The sequence below is a fragment of the Phyllobates terribilis genome, unplaced genomic scaffold, assembly GCF_046119375.1.
Source record: "Phyllobates terribilis strain yellow unplaced genomic scaffold, ASM4611937v1 Scaffold_17__1_contigs__length_24005725, whole genome shotgun sequence".
In the NCBI taxonomy this organism is placed as follows: domain Eukaryota; kingdom Metazoa; phylum Chordata; class Amphibia; order Anura; family Dendrobatidae; genus Phyllobates; species Phyllobates terribilis.
Window position 1 is genome coordinate 20,294,449 of NW_027362777.1, and position 23,853 is coordinate 20,318,301.

The 23,853-nt window shown below is 43.8% G+C and overlaps 1 protein-coding gene and 1 long non-coding RNA gene across 2 annotated transcripts; both read right to left on the reverse strand.

Annotated features, from left to right (window-relative positions):
• Nucleotides 1–1,730: 1,730 nt before the first annotated feature.
• On the reverse strand, nucleotides 1,731–7,907 carry LOC141176131 (uncharacterized). Its single transcript, XR_012253101.1, has 2 exons — nucleotides 6,826–7,907; nucleotides 1,731–2,366 (listed from the first exon to the last, which is right to left on the reverse strand). It is a non-coding gene; the product is annotated as an uncharacterized lncRNA (long non-coding RNA).
• A 454-nt stretch (nucleotides 7,908–8,361) lies between these two features.
• LOC141176139 (uncharacterized) lies at nucleotides 8,362–23,277 on the reverse strand. Its single transcript, XM_073660137.1, has 6 exons — nucleotides 23,132–23,277; nucleotides 22,823–23,002; nucleotides 22,615–22,738; nucleotides 22,434–22,531; nucleotides 22,146–22,236; nucleotides 8,362–10,891 (listed from the first exon to the last, which is right to left on the reverse strand). Exons 1-6 carry the CDS (start codon nucleotides 23,222–23,224, stop codon nucleotides 9,702–9,704), a joined length of 1,776 nt encoding a protein of 591 aa, XP_073516238.1. The 5' UTR covers nucleotides 23,225–23,277; the 3' UTR covers nucleotides 8,362–9,701.
• Nucleotides 23,278–23,853: the final 576 nt, after the last annotated feature.

Consider the following 23,853-nt stretch of genomic DNA (forward strand, 5'->3'; position numbering starts at 1 on the left):
AATGATCCAATATATTTTTCTCATATTTTACCTGTTGGAGTGCTGATTTTCTCCTTTTCGTTTTCTTCATATGGCTGTGCTCACCAGCCGGACTGGCACCCTTCAGTGGACTATCTTCACTCTGTTTGGATTCAGCGTTGCAGCTCCCTAACCCTCCCTCCTGTTTCTTCACAATATTTTAACACGTATCCTAGGCCTCGATGTTCCCCATACAAACTTGCTCTTAGAATTGTTGAGACGGGAGAAAAAGGTCTGAGGAACGCAGACCGGAACGGTCTGAAATATATAAAGAAGATCTGGTAAAATGTCCATTTTGATCACACTAATACGACCAAACCAGGACAAGAGTTTCAAGTTATAGTTCATTCGATTTTTAACCATTTGTTCAAGGATGGGGGATATCATTTAAACAATACAGATCATCCAAGTTCCCCAGAATTTGTATACCCAGGTACTTAATTGTGTCTTTTTGCCACTTAAAGGGGAAGTTAGAAATTAGTTATTGGGTCAGTTCAGGGTTAAAAGTTATGTTCATGGCTTCTGTTTTAGAGTAGTTGACTTTAAAATTGCTTACATGGCCGAGATATTCGAATTCCTTTATTATAGAGGGAAATGAGATCATTGGGTTTGAAACATAGAGCAACAAGTCGTGTGCATGTAGAGATAGTTTATGGTGATGTGAGTCTATAGTAACTCCACTAATATCTGGATTTTTGTGTAATGCTACCACGAAATGTTCCATCACCAATGTGTATAGGAGAGGTGATAAAGGGACACCCTTGTCTCGTCCCCTTTTTAATAGAAAATGTGTCAGATAGAAGGCCGTTTACCCTATCGCTTTAGGGTCAGTGTAGAAGGATAGAATTTTAGATAACAAGAAAGAGTCCAACCTAATTTGTGGTAGGGTGCTCTTCAAGAAAGTCCAATGCACTGTGTCGAACACTTTTTTAGCGTAGACAGAAACCAGGTACATTGGGATCCCCTGTTTTTTGCATGTGAAATTAACGTTTTATTTTTATTATGATGAGCTTCTCTGCCCTTGAAGCCAACCTGATCGTTGCTGACAATTGAGGGTAGATAGTGGGAGAGCCATGATGTAATCACTTTAGAGAATATTTTGACGTCTACATTATTTAATGATATTGGATGAATATTAGGGCAGGTATTTGGTCCTTTTCCAGGCTTTGATGAAACCATTATATGAGCCTTAAGTGATTGGGGGGCAAAAGGGGGAGTCTTCTGAGATATTATCAAACACTTTGGCTAAAAATGGTAATAACTGGGGGGAAAACATCTTATAAAATCTATTATTGAATCCATCTGGCCCAGGGGTCTTCCCGACAGGGAATGATTTATTGGCCTGTCCTATCTCTTGTTCAGTGAAAGCTTTGTCTAGTATCTCCTGCTCAGGGGTCTGTAAGGAAGGAACGGCAGTGTCCATAATATATTTGTCATTTTTAGTTTCAAGAATATTAGGTGGCATGTCGTGGTATTGTCCATGAATATTATATAGCGAACTATAAAAGAAACTAAATTCTTCCGCTATGTCAATGGGGTTATGAGTTTCTGGCCTGGGTGCCCCTTTTATTTTGGATACGTATGTCCTTTACACGTGTGGATGTAACCTCCTTGCCAATGAGCAACCACATTTATTTGCAAATTCGTACGAGAACCTTCACATGTGATCTTGGCATTTTGTATACGTTTGATTTAGTAAAGACCTTCGCTCCTTTCTTTTTTTCAATCAGATCATTTTTATTTTACAAAACAAAGAATTACCAACATTTTCTTTTTTTTAAATAAACTTTGACAAAAAAAATAAAAATAAAACCAGTAACAATACAAGAACCGGTTTACAATGATATAAATCCCAATATCGCTCTATAGTACAATGTTTTGGAATAGTAATTTTACATTTGTACATAAATATCTGAATACTTCCTGACTGCTTATTTTTTTCCCTATTGAGACATTAATAGAAAATGAATATATCTAAGAAGGGGCAATTGTGTGGACTGAGACAATTATTATTTGCTGACACCTTGGGTATAAGGATATACATTCCTGGTTTACTGTAAGGAAATGGACAAACGATCCAGTATAGTATTTCTGTGAAGGTTCTTTGAAGCAATACCTGGGGTAATTAACCATTGCTCCCATATTTGTATGAATTTCTTGAGAGCGTTCCTTTAATATAAGATCCACTTTCCAACCATAGAGTGTTATTTATCCTGGATTTTAGTTCTGTTATCATTGGAGGAGAATTGTCTATCCAATGTATTTCCAACAATTTTCTGGCTTGGAATAATATTCTTGAGCTAGCTACTGCCATATGGAGTCTGGATCTACGTCTTCTCCCAGGAGTCCTAGGATACAGATTTTAGGTTGCAACTGAAGTTGATTCCCAAATACAGATAGTACAAGAGCAATCACCCCCTTCCAGTAGTCGCCAATATTCCCACATCATATGCATCAGGTGAGCGTCATTTTGACCACATCTAGGACATGTGTCATCCGTTTCTATTTCAATTTTAAATAAAATACTTGGGGATCTATATACTCTATGAATGAGAAGAATTCGGGACAATCTTTGTGACTCTGACAATGAAAGATTCGGTGTCAAATCCAGTATTTCCCCCATTGCTCCTCAGATAACGGACCCACATCCTCCTCCCATTTTGTCTTAACTATCAATATTATACAAATGTAGGGCCAGTAACTGCCTATAAAAAAAGGCCCCGTCACACTTAGCGACGCTGCAACGATCCCGACAACGATACGACCTGTCAGGGATCGTTGCTGCGTCGCTATGTGGTCGCAGGTGAGCTGTCAAACAGGCAGGCTCACCAACGATCAGGGGAGCAGCGACATGGTGGAAAGAATCTTTCCACGATGTCCTGCTCCTGGTTACGAGCCTGCTGGAGCAGGAGCAGGCTGGTAACTATGGTAAACATCGGGTAACTAGGGGCACACGCGCTCCTAGTAACCCGTTGTTTATCATGGTTACCACTCTGCTACAGTGAGCGGGAGGTTACCGCTCACTTTAGCAGGCTCGTAACCATGATGAACAACGGGTTACTAGGAGCGCGTGTGCCCCTAGTAACCCGATGTTTACCATAGTTACCAGCCTGATCTCTGCTCCCGCTGGTCACACACAGCGATGTGTGCTGACCAGCGGGAGAGCAACGACCAAAAAATGGTCCAGGACACTTTGCAGCGATCAGCGACCTCACAGCAGGGGCCTGATCGCTGCAAAGTGTCACACATAGCGACATCGCTGGTGAGGTCGCTGTTGCGTCACCAAAACCGTGACACAGCAGCGATCTCGCTATGTGAGACGGGGGCTTAAGGGTTATTAGACATTTTGAATCCATTGCTTTAGCAATGGTATCTATTGGGTGATGTCTATCAATCAGTAGGACGTTTATTCTAGTACCCCTATCCTCCCACTCACTAATATTATTTAGTTTCTGTTGCTCTGGTAAGTTATAGTTGTGCCATAAAGGAGTATAATTTGTGTACTTTCCAATCCCCAGAATATTTTTACCCCATCCCACACCTTATATATTAACTTTAGTGTAGGACATTTTAACTAATTTTCTGAACAAGGCCCCATATCTAGTACCGAGAATGGAAGCTTCCACTTGGTTCCTTCCATAAGTAAATGCCCTGAAATTACACAATATTTGCGAGTACCCCATCCATGAAACTACTTTAGCTCCCTTCTAGCGTTAAGCAGGTCTGCGTATACCTGGAGGGAAGCAGATCGTTTATGTTGTTTGTCAAGGAGATCAATCCGCTCAAGCAAATGAGACTTTAGCTGTTCTCTCCTTTTTTTTTAGCTTTTATCTATGTTTTATTATTATACATCTGAGGACACATGTGAGTGCTTCCCATTTAAATGATAAGGCAGTTTCATCATGCTCATATATTTGAAGGAGTCTATAGTCTCAAGAAGGTCTGAGCACAGAGTGAGTCTTTCAGCAGATTATCATTTAGGTTCCAACATCTGAAGCCTTGGTGGAGTCCGGCATAGTCAGATCTATAATACAACAGGAGATGCGTGTCTCTGTCTTTATAGACCTTTATAGACTGCGCAAGTGCGACACGCCTGCGCAGACCGGCTCCAGACAGAAGCAGGCATGGAGCCGTTGCAGGTAAGAGGAGTGTGTATGGAGTCGGAGATCACGGTATGCGTAGACACTGAACGCATACCGCGATCTCCGGTGCCATACTTACATACTTACCTGACCGGGAGGAGCGTTGCCGCGGCGCCTCTCTTCGCCGGAGACCGAGGCAGGAGTGAAGGTGTCGGAATCAGCACATGCACATAGCGCTATTTGCAGTGTGTCTTCATTAAGTGTTTATTTTTTTGTATGTGTGCAGCGTGAAAGGGATGAGGGGTGCCATACATACCAGGATTGGGGGATGAGGGGTACCATGCATACCAGGATGAGGAATGGGGTGCCATGCATACCAGGATGAGGGGTACCACACATACCAGGATTGGGGGAGGTGAGGGGTGCCATACATACTAGTATAGGGATGAGGAGTGCCATGCATACAAGGGCATACAAGGATTGGTGGGTGAGGGGACCATACATACCAGGATTGGGGGGTGAAGGGTGCCATACATACCAGAATAGGGATGAGGGGTACCATACATACCGGATAGGGATGGGGTACCATGCATACCAGGATAGGGACGAGGGGTACCCTACATACCAGGATAGGAATGCGGGGTACCATGCATACCAGGATGAGGGATGGGGTGCCATGCATACCAGGATAGGAATGCGGGGTACCATGCATACCAGGATAGGGATGGGGTACCATGCATTCCAGAATAGGGATGAGGGGTACCATACATACCGGAGAGGGATGGGGTACCATGCATACCAGGATAGGGACGAGGGGTACCCTACATACCAGGATAGGAATGCGGGGTACCATGCATACCAGAATAGGGATGAGGGGTACCATACATACCGGATAGGGATGGGGTACCATGCATACCATGATAGGGATGAGGGGTACCATACATACCAGGATAGGAATGCAGGGGGTACCATGCATACCAGGATGAAGGGTACCATGCATACCAGAATAAGGATGAGGGGTAAAATGCATACCAGTATAGGGACGAGGGGTGCCATGCATACCAGTATAGGGATGAGGGGTGCCATGCATACCAGTATAGGGGATGGGGTGCCATGCATACCAGGATAGGGATGAGGAAGCCACATATACCATGATTGGGGATGAGGCGTGCCATGCATACCAGGATGAGGGATTGGGTGCCATGCATACCAGGTTTCTGGGATGAGGAAGTCATACATACCAGAATTGGGATGAGGGGTGCCATGTATTCCAGGATGAGGGATGAGGTGTTATGCATACCAGGATAGGGATGAGGGGTACCATGCATACCAGGATGAGGGGTACCATGCATACCAGAATAGGGATGAGGGGTACCATGCATACCAATATAGGGATGAGGGGTGCCATACGTACCAGGATAGGGGATGGGGTGCCATGCATACCAGGATAGGGATGAGGGAGCCATATATACCAGGATTGGGGATGAAGCGTGCATTGCATACCAGGATAAGGGATTGGGTGCCATGCATACCAGGTTTCTGGGATGAGGCCATACATACCAGAATTGGTATGAGGGGTGCCATGTATACCAGGATGAGGGATGGGGTGCCATGCATACCAGGATGAGAGGTACCATACATACCAGAATAGGGATGAGGGGTACCATGCATAGCAGGATAGGAATGAGGGGCACCATGCACACCAAGATGAGGGATGGGGTGCCATGCATACCAGGATTGGGGGATGAGTGGTGCCATGAATACCAGGATGAGGGATTGGATAACATACATACCAGGATTGGGATGAGGGGTGCAATGTATACCAGATTTGGAATCAGGGGTGCCATGCATACCAAGATTGGGGATGTGGGATGCCATACATACCAGGATAGGGATGAGGGGTGCCATGCATACCAGGATGAGGGATTGGGTACCATACATACCAGGATTGGGATGAGGGGTGCAATGTATACCAGATTTGGAATGAGAGGTGCCATGTATACCAAGATTGGGGATGTGGGGTGCCATGCATACCAGGATTGGGGATGAGGGGTGCCATGCATACCAAGATTGGGGGATGAGGGGTGCCATGCATACCAGGATTGGGGATGAGGGGTGCCATGCGTATCAGGATGGGGATGAGGGATGCCATGCATACCAGGATGGGATGGTGGGGACAGGATGGGGGCAGCAGAAATACCAGGAGGGGGGCAGCACATACCAGCATGGGAGACCATATACCAATAAAAATGCTTGCCACCTGGGCATAGAACGGGTTCAATAGCTAGTTACAATATACAGGAGCATGATCTGACCATACAGCAGTTCCTATCTGAGATGTAGGTTGCCATGTAGGCAAGTGACGGCTAATTAAGAAAAGGACTATATGGCTATGCATATTGTGTAAAGGAGAATAATAGGTATAATCCTTTATGTCTGGATGTAGTCTGGATGTAGTATCCTCCATACATCGCCCGGTTGAGACCAAAGCACAATTAGCAAAGCTTTTGTGTGTGTTTTAGATTGGTGACTCCAGCCCAGGGACGCGTCTAAAGAAGGATCCAAGACAAAATTAAAGTCACCTCCAATGATGATAAGGTCCTCCGCAAAATATTTTAGTTTGTTTAAATAATGACGGCATGTATTCATTTGGTCACAATTAGGGAGATAGAAGTTTGCCAAAGTCAAAATTTTGGAGTAGATGGAGATCTTAACAAACACGTACCTCCTCTCCGTGTCAGACAGTGTTTCTACAATAGTATGCAGCAGTGATCTGTGGCGGCCGATACTCAGCACCTTAGACTTCAAAACTGCATTTTTCTGGGACGCCAAGATGAATAATATCCATTAGTAATCTGAGGTACAGTATATAATCGCCTCTAAAGTGCGACTCCTGAAGAAAGAGAAAATGTACGTGCTGTTTATGCCTACGATAAAACACTTGAGCTCCTTTCTCTGGAACATTAAGTCCTCTGACATTCAATGAACAAGTTTTGAGTTGTGCCATATTATATGAAAAAAAGAGGGAATGGAAGAGAGAAAGGTAAAGAGAAAAGAGGAAGTATAGACGGTAGATAGTAACGTCTACCTCTCAGTGTCTAAGAAGTATAGATTATGAATACATCAAAACAGTAGGAAATTGCGAAACAAGCAGATCCCAATGCAAGTCCCTAACTGGGAGTTGTCTTTACAGGCGCAAGTCAAACTTTCAGTCCTAGGGTTCCTATCAGGTGGAACCATGGAATATAAAGCAAGTAATGTAATACAGCCTGATATTACAGTAGTATCATGTGAACTCAACTTATATGCCGGTCTAAGATCTTATATGAACTTAGACATTCTATATAGTGGAAGAGTGGCACCTAATGCTCTATATAGATATATCTAATTATATGCTTAAAGAAATAAGTAAGCATCTGCAAACTGTCTCTCATCAGGGAAGACAAGATTCATTTCAGGAGCTCATATGATTGGCAGGTTCCTTTCCCATCTGGCTGCATCACCATCAAGTTCCTGATCCATTGAACGCCTTCTGTGATGTGCTGGAACTCTCTGTGGCAATGGTGGAGCAGGTGGCCAGTCAGATATATGGAATGTCCAGGGCATCACAAATAAGTCTCATGTTGCTTGGATCTTAGAAAATATACAGCCGGAATGGGAACCCCCAGGAGTACATCAGGCCATTTTCCCAGATGGCATCAAGTAGTGGCTTCAATACCCTTCTTTTAGCAAGTGTCTTTCAGGATATATAGAGTACAGACCAAAAGTTTGGACACACCTTCTCATTTAAAGATTTTTCTGCATTTTCAGGACTATGAAAATTGTACATTCACACTGAAGGCATCAAAACTATGAATTAACACATGTGGAATTATATACTTAACAAAAAAGTGTGAAACAACTGAAAATATGTCTTATATTCTAGGTTCTTCAAAGTAGCCACCTTTTGCTTTTATGACTGCTTAGCACCCCATCACTCTCCTTGGTCAAATAGCCCTTACACAGCCTGGAGGTGTGTTTGGGGTCATTATCCTGTTGAAAAATAAATGATCGTCCAACTAAACGCAAACCGGATGTAATAGCATGCCGCTGCAAGATGCTGCGGTAGCCATGCTGGTTCAGTATGCCTTCAATTTTGAATAAATCTCCAACAGTGTCACCAGCAAAGCACCCCCACACCCACTTTTTTGCTAACTATATAATTCCACATGTGTTAATTCATAGTTTTGAAGCCTTCAGTGTGAATGTACAATTTTCATAGTCATGAAAATACAGAAAAATCTTTAAATGAGAAGGTGTGTCTTTTTGTCTGTACTGCATGTGAGCAATTATATGCGTTTTCCATTTAAATCACCAGGATCCAACTCCTTTGCTTTCCTCACAATGGCCTCTTTTACAATGAAAAAAATGTATGTGACAGATAATGTCCCTTGGATGCTCAGGATCTGGGCCATGATTGCCTATTGTACGGTGCGCCTTATAAATCTCCAACTTCTTATCAATAGGATCACCAAGGATATTATTGAATAATGATCGCAGTGTTGGCATAATCACTTGTGCATTGATGCTTTCAGGTATACCCCTTATCCAGATATTATTGCGATTTTCTTGATCATCAACCATATTAAACAGATGGTTTATTTACTGGCTGTGAAGATCCAGTGTTATCTGAGCATTATGATGGCCTCTAACTTGGACGACATTATCCTCTAATCTCTGTACCTTGTCAGTAAGCTGTGACAGGATAGAAGTGAGGGGACGTATTTCAGTATTGTATGTGGTCTCCAGCCTCTGAATATATTGCTCCATATCTTCTTTAGTAGGGATAGACGCAATCTGATATATAAATAAGTTATGTTGTTCCCCATATCAGAATAACCTGTGACTGGGGGGTAAATGTCCCTGTGAAGCAAGCACTGCTCAGTATGGGGGCTTTGGTGAGAGTACAGGGAGATTTGTGGAGCTGTTTTTTTGTGAGGTCTACATTAAGAGAGAAGTTGGTGCAGGACTTACAGCCTGGAGCTGTCTGGCATCATGAGGGTTAAGACTGCTTCTTTTTCCAAGCTGAGATGAGGCAGTAATAGCTCTGGAGCAGGAAGATAAGACCTTCCATAAGAAACGCTGCATACCAGACATGCTGACAGAGGTGGAGGACCTCAGATTAACCTCCGATCTCTTCTTTCTTTCCCATATCGAAAGTTATGTTTGAGGCTGTAAATTGCTTATAATTCCCCCAAGAACACGGTCTGAAGAGAGTGCTTTCAGTGTGTGCATTCTCTTGGTGCTATGTCCAGGCCATGTCCTTCCTGTTGATGTACAATACGTCTGAAGGTGGCGATGATTGGGAGCAGGATTGTGTGATGTAACATCCTTACGGAAAAGCGAGTTGTGACACCAATGGAACGGCGCCAGAACAGGAAGTGCGTATGAGTGTTTTTATTTTAACAAGGCCAAACATGAGGAATGAGAAGGAGTTGTCCTAGTAGTGGTCACCCCCTTTATGAAGATACAATTTTCGGTTAAAAATGTAAAAGGCTTCTCCCCTGTGTGACTTCTCTGAAGTTTGTTAAGAGTTGATTTCCGTGTAAAACATTTCCCACATTAAGAACATGAAAATGGCTTCTCGTCTGTGTGAGTTCTCTGGTGACTAAAAAGTGATGATTTCTTCACAAAACATTTCCCACATTCTGAACAGGAAAAATGTTTCTCCCCTGTGTGAGTTCTCTGGTGCTTAACCAAATCTGATTTATCTTTAAAACATTTCCCACATTTTGAACAGGAAAAAGGCTTCTCCACTGTGTGTTTTCTCTGGTGTACAGCCAAACCTGATTTCTGCCTAAAACATTTCCCACATTCTGACCAGGAAAAAGGCTTCTCCCCTGTGTGAATTCTCTTGTGCTTAACCAAATCTGATTTCTGGATAAAACATTTGCCACATTCTGAACAGGAAAAAGGCTTCTCCCCCGTGTGAGTTCTCTGGTGCATAACCAAATCTGATTTCTGGCTAAAACATTTCCCACATTCTGAACAGCAATAAGGCTTCTCCCCTGTGTGAGTTCTGTTGTGCTTAACCAAAACTGATTTCCGGCTAAAACATTTCCCACATTCCGAACAAGAAAAAGGCTTCTCTCCTGTGTGATTTCTCTGGTGATTAACCAAATCTGATTTCTGGTTAAAACATTTCCCACATTCCGAACAAGAAAAAGGCTTCTCCCCTGTGTGATTTCTCTGGTGATTAACCAAATCTGATTTCTGGTTAAAACATTTCCGACATTCTGAACAGCAAAAAGGCTTCTCCCCTGTGTGAGTTCTCTGATATTTGATTAAACTTGATTTCTCTGTAAAACATTTTCCACTTTCTGAACAAGAAAATGGCTTTTCCTCTGTGTGACTTCTCTGGTGATTAACAAGATTTGATTTCTGGTTAAAAAAATTCCCACACTTGAAACAAAAAAATCTATTCTCTGATGTGTTAATGCTTTGATGTTTAAGAAAAGACTTTTCGAGGGAAAAACTATTTCCATATTCTGAACATGAAAATGGCTTCTTTGCTTTAGGAGCAATTTGTTTTTTAATGCTTATTTTGTGACTTTGATTTTCCTTAGTAGTTGGTAATGAATCAGAAGACAGGACCTGTTTCAAAGGATCAGATGATAGATCTTTGCTGTGAAAGGATGATGGTATATCTGGGTTAATGACTTTCACTTCAATTGTATCCTGTGGGATCTCAAGATCATCTGATTTAAAAATTGAAGATGTCAGCTGTCCCTGTGATCTCCTGGTACAGTCATCTGCCAGGAATAAAACCAATTATTATTTATGAATAACATATCCTTAAAATTTATATTGTTAAATATTTCTGCTTAAACTCTACGTAAAAATGTACTTTATGTAAAAGTATCATTATTTACCAAGAAAACATCACAGAAAAAAATCAGCCTTACCAACACCAAATCAGATAACAAATGCATTAGTGTTGGTTGGGTGTACTGGGGTGTCTGTCCATGTGGGGTGCACTTATATAGTGCTGGGCAGCCTTCCTGACCTAATAGTATGGGCATCATCACTATCCTAAGCCAGACACTGTGCATCACACCTACCTGTGTGACTGGCGTCTTATGCAAACATCATCTGTGTGCATCTTTAATACTAGGCAGCCACCCCCTACATGAATTGGTACGATTGTGAGTGGCTGCTCCATCAGTATTTTGCACCTGCGCTGCCCCCACCTTTATCATGGGGGTCTGCGGCATCCTGCTAGTGCATTTGTTATATGATTTGGTGTTAGTAAGGCTGTATCTTTTTCTGTGATTTTTTTTTAAATTGTGCCCTATGTTAGCCATCATTATTCACCAAGACAATAACAGTTCACAGTCTAATAGAAAACCTCATAGGATGAACCAGTGGATCGTAGTGTTCAACTGTTTGTTCATTCTGCCTCCGAAATATGGAACAAAAAGCCACCAAACAATGTTATGTAGGCAAAAATAATATCAATAAAAACTTCTACTCATCTCACAAAAAACAAGTTCCCACTCAGGTCCATCATCTGTCAATGGAAAACCAGAGGTTTCCACATCATTAGTGGCTCAAAGGCTTTTGAAAAGCAACATAGCTGCCATAAACCAATCCAGCAATATCCGCTCTCCCAAAGTCAGATCTCCCCCTCACTTCTGAGCCTTGCAGTGTGCCCAAACCACATTTAGCATCCATGTATTTGACATTACTATAGTGAGAAGAACCCACTTAATTTACGGTGTATGTCTCCTGGAGCACAATCTGGACACTATGTGTTGGGTAATGAAATTATATATTTGTAATTTCACTCTCCAACATCCACTGCGTGCTAATTTCCGGAAAGTGTCTGTGGAGTCAAAATAGTCACTATTCCTATAGATTATTTCACTGAGGGTTATAATTTCCAAAATGGAGTCACTTTATGGGGATTTCTACTGCTCTGGATTTCTGCAATTTGGCCACATTAGGGCTTCTGCAAATGGTGGGTCCCATCTCCTCTGGGATCTGCTCCTGTGACGTCTGCTTCTCTCACCAGGAGCCGCCTTATTCATCCTGCAGGCTGCGCTGGTGATGGAGGAGACATCAGAACCAGAAGCTCTGGGCGGTGCAGGCTCTGTCCAGCCACTAAGATTAGGATGCCTGGGACCTGTAGTACCATCCAGTCTGGCAGTATGGTTGTGTGTGCTGTCCAGCTGGAGTAATCTGCTCCCTGCTTCAGCCAACTGGAAAGCACCACACCCTACTAAAGCTGGAAGCATATTGCCGGAAGCTGCCAGATACAGGCTTGTCCTTCTCTGGTTCAGTCCTCTGTGCTCAGCTCCCGGCTTATGTATTTGTGTCCTGTTGTGACCTCGGCCCGTTTACTGACTACTTTTGTGTGATTTTGTATTTTCTCTGACCTCCATGTTCTGACGGGGCTATCTGACTTCTTCTTGCCATCTCACACCACAGAACATTAGGTAACACTGTAGCCCAAGCTTAGGGGGTCTCTGTCTAGGTCCAAATCCATGTAGAGGGGTTAAAGGATGATGAGCAAGGCAAACTCTGGGATCTGGAAAATGGAGTAGATAGCGCCAAGCCTGTTTGTGGTAGCCATCTTTTGAGCTTCCAGGTGACAGTGAACAGTGTCCCCAATACATTGTGTCTGCACACTATCCCAGCAAAATCTGCATTCAAATAGCTAAATGGCGCTTCTTCCCTTCTTAACCTGCCATGTACCCAGACAGTAGTGTACAACTGCATACAGGGTATTGTCGGATTCAAGAGAAGTTGGAATATTATTTGCAAGGTCCTTTTGTTTCCTATTATCCTTTGTGAAGAATCTCAAAGTTATCACGATATAAAGTGACACGCGTCAGATTTGAAAAATGGGCCCAGATAGGAACACAAAACTGGCTGCAGGAAGGGGTTAAATCTGAGTATTTTGGGCACTAACTACTATAGTCAAAACTATGAGTATAGACAATAACACATCTACTGAAATGATCAAACTCAACAGTCTCCATCAGTAAGAAGTGAGTAACTAGTGGTGAAACCTCTCTGGGGTAATTGGAGTATGGTGCTCGGTGTCTCTTGGCTAGGCATGAGCGAACAGTTCAATGTTCGGTTCTGAAAAGTTCGCAGAACAAATTGATATTCGCAGAATTTATTCGTCGAATATTCGTCAAACATTTCCGAATCCCATAGGAGTCAATGGGGGGACCAAAAAAATGCATAGGGAACACCTAGAAACGGGACCAAAAGCTGCCAAAACACATCAAATTAGGTGTAGACACCAGGGAAGTGCCATCAATTACTTTAGTACAAGTACTGTAATTATTACTGTGGCAGCGAAATTTATTCAGTTGCGCTTTACATGTCAAAAGGGGTCACCGACTGGAACAACAGGAGAGAGGACTATGCCTGCGAGGGCGCACAGTCACGGACGTGGTTTGTGGATCCACTGTGCCATGGACCCCGGAGAGCCTGGAGGGGCGTGACTAAGCGAGCACCGGACTGTTCACTAGAGCCTCTGATGGTGAGGTTAGACTTGGCTCCCGATGAACGCCAGGTGCCACTCCAGGACAGACCAACGTACACACAGCTTCTGGACCCAGTAGAACAGACTAGATGGCGCTGCAGGCAGAGTCTGTATCAGGAGTGCAGCAGGCAGAGTCTGTATCAGGAGTGCAGCAGGCAGAGTCTGTATCAGGAGTGCAGCAAGGACTGGTACACAACCTTACACAACTTAGACTGCAGAACAGGAAGGTTCCACTACAGCCAACCCAATAGACGGAGACCCAATTAGGATTCCCCACATTTAAAAAAATTAGTGGCAGACGTCAGAAAAGTGGCATCAATTTCACTACTGTTGAAATAGTGTAAATAAGACCCACACCTCTTCCAGTACAGCCAACCCAAGAGATGGAGACCTAACCAGGAGTGTTCACATTGCCCTAAATGAGGGCCTAACACCACCGAAGTGGCATAAATGTCATCAGACTACAAGTAGTTTAATGCAGACCCATACCTGTCCCACTACAGCCAACCCAGGAAATGCAGATTCAATCGGAAGGGTTTACATTTAAAAAAATAGGGCCTAAGATCACCATTTCCGTGGCCAACAGATTGGAGAATGTGGAGTTCAACCTCTTAGCTTTGTCGTGGGATGAAACAGTCTTTTACGTGACCACAACAGCGGGATTGAGGGCTGGCTGCAGTGCTGAGAAAGGGCAGAGTACGGTGAAACGGACAAACCGATAGACCGTGAGTGAGGTGCATGCGGAGATGTTACGGTGGATTGAGAAAAGTGTGGTGTGCTCAGAGAAACAAACACAGCAGGCATGTCCGCTTCACTTACAGCTGACGGGCTGTCACTCAGCCTAACTGCAGCGGCTATACAGCTGGTTCTGTCGGACACCTGCGTGACACAACTTGACACGGTAACAGAGGAGGAGGAAGAAGCAGTAGAGGTGTTTGATGGGGCGGCTGATGGTTGCTTTTTGAAAATCAGTTTAGAGTTTATTATGTTTGCGTACCCATTTGGGGAGAACAATATCTGCACCAAATGCTCAATTTCACTACATTCACTCCATAACTATAGAAATGCATGGAGACCAAAACCGCTTCCACTACAGTCAACCCAATGGATGGAGACTCATTCAGGATTCCCCACATTTCCAAAAATTAGCGGCCCACATCTCATCCAGTACAAACGACCCAAGAGATGGAGACTTAACCAGGAGTGTTCACATTGCCCTAAATGAGGGCCTGACACCACAGAAGTGGCATCAATTTCACTAGAGTATAAGTATTGCAAAGGAGGCCAAAACAATAGATGGAGACCCAATCATGATTCTCCATATTTCAAAAGATTAGTGGCAGACACTAGCAATGTCTAATCAATTTCACTAGAGTAGAAATAGTGTAAATAAGACCCACACCTCTTCCAGTACAGCCAACCCAGGAGATGGAGACCTAACCAGGAGTGTTCACATTGCCCTAAATGAGGGCCTCACATCACCGAAGTGGCATCAATGTCATCACGAGCTGGTGCAAAAAATGTGTGAAAGGACTCCCAGAAATTGCTTCTGCCACTTACTCTGCTGCTGTTTCTAATATTTTGGCGTTGACAAGCTGACGTGCCGGAGGTTGAAAGACTACAGCTGCGATGCAAACTGTGTGCCTCACTGTTACCTTGGGGAAAACCTCTATTAAGGTTGCTTAAAAGCTTGTTTCGATACTCCAACATAAGCGGGTCCCTTTCCAGGGCGGGAAGCATCTGGCAAAATTGACTCTTATAACGTGGATCTAACAGAGTGACAACCAAGTAGTCAGCATTATTTCGAATCCTAGCTATACAGGGATCATGTTTCACATAGTGCATCAAGAAGGTATTTATATGTCGGGCTCTTCCAGGAGGTCCAAAGCCAGGCTGTATTGCGGGCTGCGTAGCACTGATGCTTGTTTCCTACGTACCCTCCAGAAAACCACGTTCAAACAAGAGGGGATGATTATCCTCTTCATCCTCTGACAGCTGCTCGCCCATCACCTCTTCCTCCTCCATTAGTTCTTCGGCTCTTGCACCTTCACTAACAGTTTGCCTGGTATCACCAAACCCTCTTGATAGCTGTAATCCAGCATCACTTGGCATCCGCCTATGTGAGGACAGTCTGGAAATTTGAGACATTGGTATCCCTTCCGCATCCTCCTCTTCTTCTGGGGTCAGCACCTCCTGCCGCAGGTTATTCAAAGTTTGCTCCAGCATGTACAGTACAGACCAAAAGTTTGGACACACCTTCTCATTTAAAGATGTTTCTGTATTTTCATGACTATGAAAATTGTACATTCACACTGAAGGCATCAAAACTATGAATTAACACATGTGGAATTATATACTTAACAAAAAAGTGTGAAACAACTGAAAAGATGTCTTATATTCTAGGTTCTTCAAAGTAGCCACCTTTTGCTTTGATGACTGCTTTGCACACTCTTGGCATTCTCTTGATGAGCTTCAAGAGGTAGTCACCGGACATGGTTTTCACTTCACAGGTGTGCCCTGTCAGGTTTAATAAGTGGGATTTCTTGCCTTATAAATGGGGATGGGACCATCAGTTGTGTTGTGCAGAAGTCTAGTGGATACACAGCTGATAGTCCTACTGAATAGACTGTTAGAACTTGTATTATGGCAAGAAAAAAGCAGATAAGTAAAGAAAAACGAGTGGCCATCATTACTTTAAGAAATGAAGGTCAGTCAGTCCGAAAAATTGAGAAAACTTTGAAAGTGTTCCCAAGTGCAGTTGCAAAAACCATCAAGCGCTACAAAGAAACTGGCTCACATGAGGACCGCCCCAGGAAAGGAAGACCAAGAGTCACCTCTGCTTCTGAGGATAAGTTTATCTGAGTCACCAGCCTCAGAAATCGCAGGTTAACAGCAGCTCAGATTAGAGACCAGGTCAATGCCACACAGAGTTCTAGCAGCAGACATCTCTTCAACAACTGTTAAGAGGAGACTTTGTGCAGCAGGCCTTCATGGTAAAATAGCTGCTAGGAAACCACTGCTAAGGACAGGCAACAAGCAGAAGAGACTTGTTTGGGCTAAAGAACACAAGGAATGGACATTAGACCAGTGGAAATCTGTGCTTTGGTCTGATGAGTCCAAATTTGAGATCTTTGGTTCCAACCGCCGTGTTTTTGTGCGATGCAGAAAAGGTGAACGGATGGACTCTATATGCCTGGTTCCCACCGTGAAACATGGAGGAGGAGGTGTGATGGTGTGGGGGTGCTTTGCTGGTGACACTGTTGGGGATTCATTCAAAACTGAAGGCATACTGAACCAGCATGGCTACCACAGCATCTTGCAGAGGCATGCTATTCCATCCAGTTTGCGTTTAGTTGGACCATCATTTATTTTTAAACAGGACAATGACCCCAAACACACCTCCAGGCTGTGTCAGGGCTTTTTGACCAAGAAGGAGTGTGATGGGGTGCTTCGCCAGATGACCTGGCCTCCACAGTCACCAGATCTGAAGCCAATCAAGATGGTTTGGGGTGAGCTGGACCGCAGAGTGAAGGCAAAAGGGCCAACAAGTGCTAAGCATCTCTGGGAACTCCTTCAAGATTGTTGGAAGACCATTTCCGGTGACTACCTCTTGAAGCTCATCAAGAGAATGCCAAGAGTGTGCAAAGCAGTCATCAAAGCAAAAGGTGGCTACTTTGAAGAACATAGAATATAAGACATATTTTCAGTTGTTTCACACTTTTTTGTTAAGTATATAATTCCACATGTGTTAATTCATAGTTTTGATGCCTTCAGTGTGAATGTACAATTTTCATAGTCATGAAAATACAGAAAAATCTTTAAATGAGAAGGTGTGTCCAAACTTTTGGTGTATATGACTGGAATAGTGATGTTGATGATGGCATCGTCAGTGCTAACCAGTTTAGTACCCATTTCAAAACCGTGCAGAAGGGTGCAGAGGTCCTTAATCTGTTCCCACTCCGCAAACGTGATATGCTCCAAGTCCGTACTGCGTTGCCCCAAGCTATACGTCATGACATACTGCGCCAGAGCTCGTTGCTGCTGGCACAGTTGCTGCAACATGTGCAGAGTGGAATTCCACTGCGTCGGCACATCGAAGATCAACCTGTTAACTGGCACAGACAAAGACCTCTGTATCGATGCAAGTCGATGAAATGAGGAGTGCGAACGGCGGAAGTGAGCACACAGCTTCCGTACTTTGTGAAGCAGCTCATCCAGGTCAGAATAGTGGCGGAGAAATCGCTGTACCACCAGGTTGAGGACGTGAGCCATGCAAGACACGTGTGCGAGCTTGCCTAGGCCTAGGGCCTCTAACAGGTTCGCACCGTTATCGCACACAGCCTTCCCTGGTTCTAGGTTCAGCGGAGACAGCCATTGCTCAAACTGAGCCTGGAGAGCAGCCCACAACTCTACACCTGTATGACTGCGATCTCCAAAGCATATTAATTTGAAGACTGCCTGATTACGGAGAGCCCTGACTGCGCAGTACGGAGGTGGTGTGTATTCGCTCCGCACCTTGGAACGCGTGTCTTGTTAAGGCAGAGGTTGAGTGCGCAGGTGGAGGCCCTAGAGGAGGTGGAGGACGCAGAAGCAGCGGAGTAAGTGGGAAATACAGAGGTTTCTTCTGCAAGCTTTGGGGATTGCAAGATTTGTGGAGCAGCTCCTTCCCCGCTTGCCCCCACAGCCACCAGAGTCACCCAGTGCCCAGTCAGCGAGATGTAACGCCCTTGGCCTTGCTTACTCATCCAGGTGTCTGTGGTGAAATGCACCCTGGCACACATAGATTTAGACAAGGAACGGGTGATGTTGTCTGCGACATGTTGGTATAGCGCAGGCACCGCTTTCTTAGAGAAGTAATGGTGACTGGGCAACTGGTACTGGGGGACTGCGACGGACATCATTTTTCGGAAACCGTCTGTATCTACCAGGCGCAAAGGCAGCATTTCCGTGGCCAACAGATTGGAGATGGTGGTGTTCAACCTCTTAGCTTTGTCATGCGTAGGATGAAACAATCTTTTACGTGACCGAGGGACCGAGGGCTGGCGGGACCGAGGGCTGGCTAAGGTGCTGACAGAGAGCGGAGTATGGTGAACCAGAAAAACTGGTGGAGTGTGAGTGAGGTACAGATGTTACGGTGGATTGAGAAACATGCGGTGTGTTCGTTGAAACGAACACAGCAGGTGTGTCTCCTTCCATTACAGCTGAAGGGCTGTCACTCAGCATGACTGGAGCAGGTAAAGAACCAGAGTTTCTGCGATGGGAGACCTGCGTGACAATACTTTTCACGGTAACAGAGGAGGAGGAAGAAGCAGCGGATGCGTTTGATGGGGCAGATGATGGTTGTTGAGGTGTGCTGGTTCGCATTTCAGCGCAGTAAGATTCCCAGTGTAAAGAATGTTGTTTGAGCATGTGAATGTTCATGCATGTAGTAGTCAAATTTTTGCAGTTTTTCCCTCTACTGAGTTGTTTTATAGCAGAGTTTGCAGAAAACGTGAGTTGGCTCATCCTTTTGCACTGACAAAAAAGGCCCATATAAAGCAACCCTTGCTGCCCCTGCGAGCTGCAGAGCCATGACCGCTGCTGGCCACAGCCACGGTTGTGGCTAAGGATGCAGTGCTCCTCGTGCTTGCATCACTCCATGTCTGTGCCGTAGGGCGAAATGTAACCTCCTCATCTTCCTCCTCCACCTCCTCTGATGAGCTACTCGGCTGCGTGACTCCGGGTTCACACCAAGTAGGATCTTCAACCTCGTCATCATCCAATGTGTTATCCCATTCCTCGCCCTCAGAGTGACCCCTCTCCTCTTGTTGCCCTGACAGCACAGTACAGTCCACATGAGCCTCAGGTATCTGAGTCTCAAAGGGATCACCTCCCTCCCCTGCGGTTAACGTCTGGTGACGAGGGCCAGGAACCTGCTCGGACCTTACTTCATCCTGACCCGAATCCAAGCTAAAAAAAATTTGGGCATCGATGCAGATGCTTTCCTCCTCTTTACTCTGTGACTGTTTGGAGTACACTTCTGATGCCAATGGTGTAGAATGGGTGAAAAGTATCTACAGACTCATCCATCTGTCGTTCGCTACAGTCAGTTGGGCAGTTGTGACGTGGTGCTTTCACTAACATTACCACGTACCCCAAGTACACCTTGAACACCAAGCCTATTCCCCATTCCACCACGCCCTCTCTTTTTCCCATTCATGTTGGTCAGATACAGTGGTAGGAGCACGCAATTAACTAAAGAAAAATACGTTTTTTCCTGTGCAATAACACAGCACACACCTGAATTTCAACGACACTAAATGACAAGTTAAGATATGGCCTGCCGTATAAGGTTACTAACAGACAAAAGAAATTTGTTAGTGTGCATGAGGCCGATAAAACCTACAAGATATTCTCCAAACAATTTCAAACTGAGATGTCCCCTGCTGTATTACTTTAGGAACAGAAGAATTATTTTTTTGAATGAGGATGAGGCCAGTATGACATAGAATATATGCTCCTAAATATTTAAAACTCAGATCTAGACAGCTGTATCACTTTACTCAGAGCAAAAAATATTTTTGGGTTACTCTGCATAAGCTCTGGGTCCAGCTGACTTTGAAAGCCACTGACGTAGTAGCTGGCTTATAGCACGGTATGACTTTTGGCACAGGAAAAAATATTATTTTTTGGACTGGGCGTAGCAAGAGGAAAAATTTATTTTTTTACTCTGAAACCAACTGTAGTTCAACTCCACTAAAATAGTATCTGACACTAAAAAAAACTTTAGTGCACACAGCTTTCAATATCACAATAGCAACAGAAAAAAACAGATTTTGTGCTCTGCAATAAGAAGCTCTCCAGACTGTGCAGAGCACAATTTCAACCCCACTAAATGAAAAGGTGCGCTGCGCTTGCTTGATCACATTAGCAAGTGCAAAAAAACATTCAAGGTATACTGAGACATGGAGCTCTATACCAGCGGTGCACAGCACTATTGTATGGCATGGGCCCTCCGTTTCTGTCAGAATCTCAGTACATGCACAAGAACACCAAAAATGTGCTGCCCCAGCGGTTGCAGAGGTACACAGGCCAGGAATTATCTACACTATCTGACTACCACACAAGCGCCCATCTATCTAGCTAATATCTCTCATTACACAGGAGAACACTGAGCTGCGTCTGTCTCCAGCAGTGACATGGACATAATGGCGCTAAGGGAACATGGCCGCTTTTTATATTGAGAGGACATGTGATTTCTGCAGCCAATTGTAGAAGCCCTTATGTCTGGACAGTGAAGATGATTCCTGCGATATGATTGGCTGGCCGCGCTTTCCTCAGTTAAAGTTACCGTCCACAGGAAAAAAAACAAAAAAACAGTGCGCCACTGATCTGACCTGTTCTAAGTTCTCCAAAGCCCCCACACTCACCTGGCACATGTCACCACCCATCATACACTTGCACTATGCTAACAAAATGACGTGGTTGCCCCTCATTCATCTAACTTTTTCGATTTTAAGACAATTTGCTCGCCTTTGCGATCTTGAATCCGAATGTGCCATATTCGTGCCGTATTTGAAACTTTCAAACATTTGCCGAACAAATTCGCTCAACACTACTCTTGACAATCTAAACTATCATAAGGGCCAATATTTTCTGTCAGATGAGTTTCAAGAAGAAATATTACACATTCAAAGAGAACTTTTTATAATACTGCAGAGCTGAGGTGTCTTAAATTTTGCCAGAAACACCTGTATGATCTTTTAATCTTTTTTCAATAAATTGAGGATTTTAATTATTCTTGGGACTCACCATAACTAATTTTCTTATGTGAAGCCTTAAGTCACGGCTATTGGTTGGAGACCCACAGCATTGCAAAACGGACTGAGTTACACTAATAGGACACGGTGAGGCTGCCTTTTTTGTTTATTTGTCTTAAATTTAGCTTAGAGATATATCGTGGCACAGGTGCAATGTTTTTTTTGTTTAGTTTATCACAATCCTGTTTGAAGTTAGTTGGTTTTAAAAGAAATTTACACTTGGCCCTCAACATTTAATGTTGTAGATCATAAATGTGAAGTTTGGCCAGAAAGACTGGACCTGGTCTTGTAGGGACCATATGAGCACATTCAGCAGCACAGAAGGGAGAGAAGGTAGATTCATCCAATAAGATATCAGGGATCTAGGAAGCCAACAGCATCATTACCCTCCACTTTCTCTTACGGTCCATCATAATAATTTTCTTCAAGTGATTTTCTGGCTTTGTGGTTTACAGATCTGGGCAGGTAACGGTCAAAGTCTCCTAATCACAGGGAGGAGGTGGAAAATCCAGGTTGTAACTTCTATGGAAAAGGGTTCAATGGCCAAAATCATTTGAACAGTTTTGGGTGGAAGAGAATGTTGTGGTCTAGAGGCAAAATGGTGATCACACGATTGTGATACGGCCAAACTACACCACTGATAAAGCAGCCACAGCCGGTGATTAAGAATAATCTGTGACTTCTGTGCATTTAGTGGTTACTACTCACCTGGGTAGTCACATGTAGGAATCTCCTCTTTACACCGCTCATCACCCCTCACATATGCCTCTATAGTATTAATATGGGTCAGATCTTCACCCTGAAACAAGTATTGTAAAAGTCACAAACAGATGAGAAGTCCCATCTATGATCAGCTCTAATCCTGCCATCTCCACCGTTCTCATTACACAAGTATAAAACATATAATACTGGTGGATAAAACAAGACTGAGCACAAGACCTTCACAGCCATCTACACATCATAGGGGAGATCTCATGACACCTTCTCTCCATCTACCTGATGGTCCTGAGGAACATTGGGGTCTTCTTGTTTACAGTCCTGTGGAAGAAGAGGATAGGGACATCTGTCTGGTGTCGTCCTCTTACTGGATAGATCTGGAGGAAACACATACAGGGACTGAATTCATTCTTTACATACAGATAATTATAGGCCGTGTGTATTTAGTCCTGTCTATTACCTGGTGATGTGAGGGGCTGGGGAACCTCCATCATGACGTCTTTGTACAAATCTTTGTGTCCTTCTAAATACTCCCACTCCTCCATGGAGAAGTAGACAGCGACATCCTGACACCTTATAGGAACCTGACACATACAATGATACAGTCATCCCCCCGAATCCCTTCATAGCGTTACTGTATAATGTCCCAGCATTCCCAGCAGTATCACCTCTCCAGTCAGCAGCTCAATCATTTCGTAGGCGAGTTCTACGATCTTCTGGTCATTGATGTCCTCATGTATGAAGGGGTGAGATGTAGGCCCTGTGATTGGGCGCAGGGGTCTTTCCCATCCCTCAGACACAGGGTCCTGACAGCGCTTACTAGAGGTCTTCTTCACTACTGTGTAATCCTGGTTATGGAAAGACACATTAATAAATCTCCCTCCAGACATTTCCAGAGTCCTCACCTCTCTAGTTCTGTCCATCTGTTATTCCCATAGATAAGAATGATGTAATGTGACGTCATCAGAATCTCTCACCTCTCCAGTAAGACGGAAGAGGATCTCTAGGGTGAGGTGTAATATCCTCTCTGCTATCTTATCTCTGTCCATATCCATCTTTGATGGGTCCATAAGGAAAATTATCTTAAATAGAAAATCTTCACTGAGAGGATTTGATATTGTAGGGACCTGAATGAGAAGATGATGAGCCTATGTAACATCATAAAAATCCTGTGTAATAATACAATTACTGGAGATAATAAGGGGAAATCTATGAGGAGATATTATTTTACAGTATTTAGTTTTCTTCTCTACATCTAGTAATAAAACCTATATATTTTAGGCCACAGCCAACAAGCAGTTTCTTCCTTGGAGTCTGCAGATGAACACGTTTCTCATAGACTCATCTTCCATAAAGCTAATTCTCGTCTCATTTACTGACACTAGAATCAGCATTAGCAATACTGCAGGAGATATTCATTACACGTGACATGAGAAATAACTACTTCATGATGACGACGACGACATCTTCATCTTCTACTACGGCTCTAGAAACATATTTAGCCAGATTTCTTCACTGACTACATCTCCACCGGCCGTCTATATGAATGTTTCCCGTCTTTCCGGACTGTAATCTTCTATCACGTTAGATCTCATGTCTGATTCACAAACAGAAGTTTGAGGCTTTTTCTTCTTATAGTTTTTTTCTGATTTATGGCCATAGTAAACATGCATTTATGTGCTGCATAGATACCAACTTA

What these genes read in the sequence shown, in the direction of transcription:
- LOC141176139 (XM_073660137.1), bottom strand. Translation starts at nt 23,224, where the DNA reads ATGGACCCATCAAAGATGGATATGGACAGAGATAAGATAGCAGAGAGG. An exon ending in CCAGCCCCTCACATCACCAG is followed by an intron (nt 22,532 to 22,614) that starts GTAATAGACAGG and finishes TGTTTCCTCCAG; the next exon opens with ATCTATCCAGTAAGAGGACG. An exon ending in ATGTTCCTCAGGACCATCAG is followed by an intron (nt 22,237 to 22,433) that starts GTAGATGGAGAG and finishes TACTTGTTTCAG; the next exon opens with GGTGAAGATCTGACCCATAT.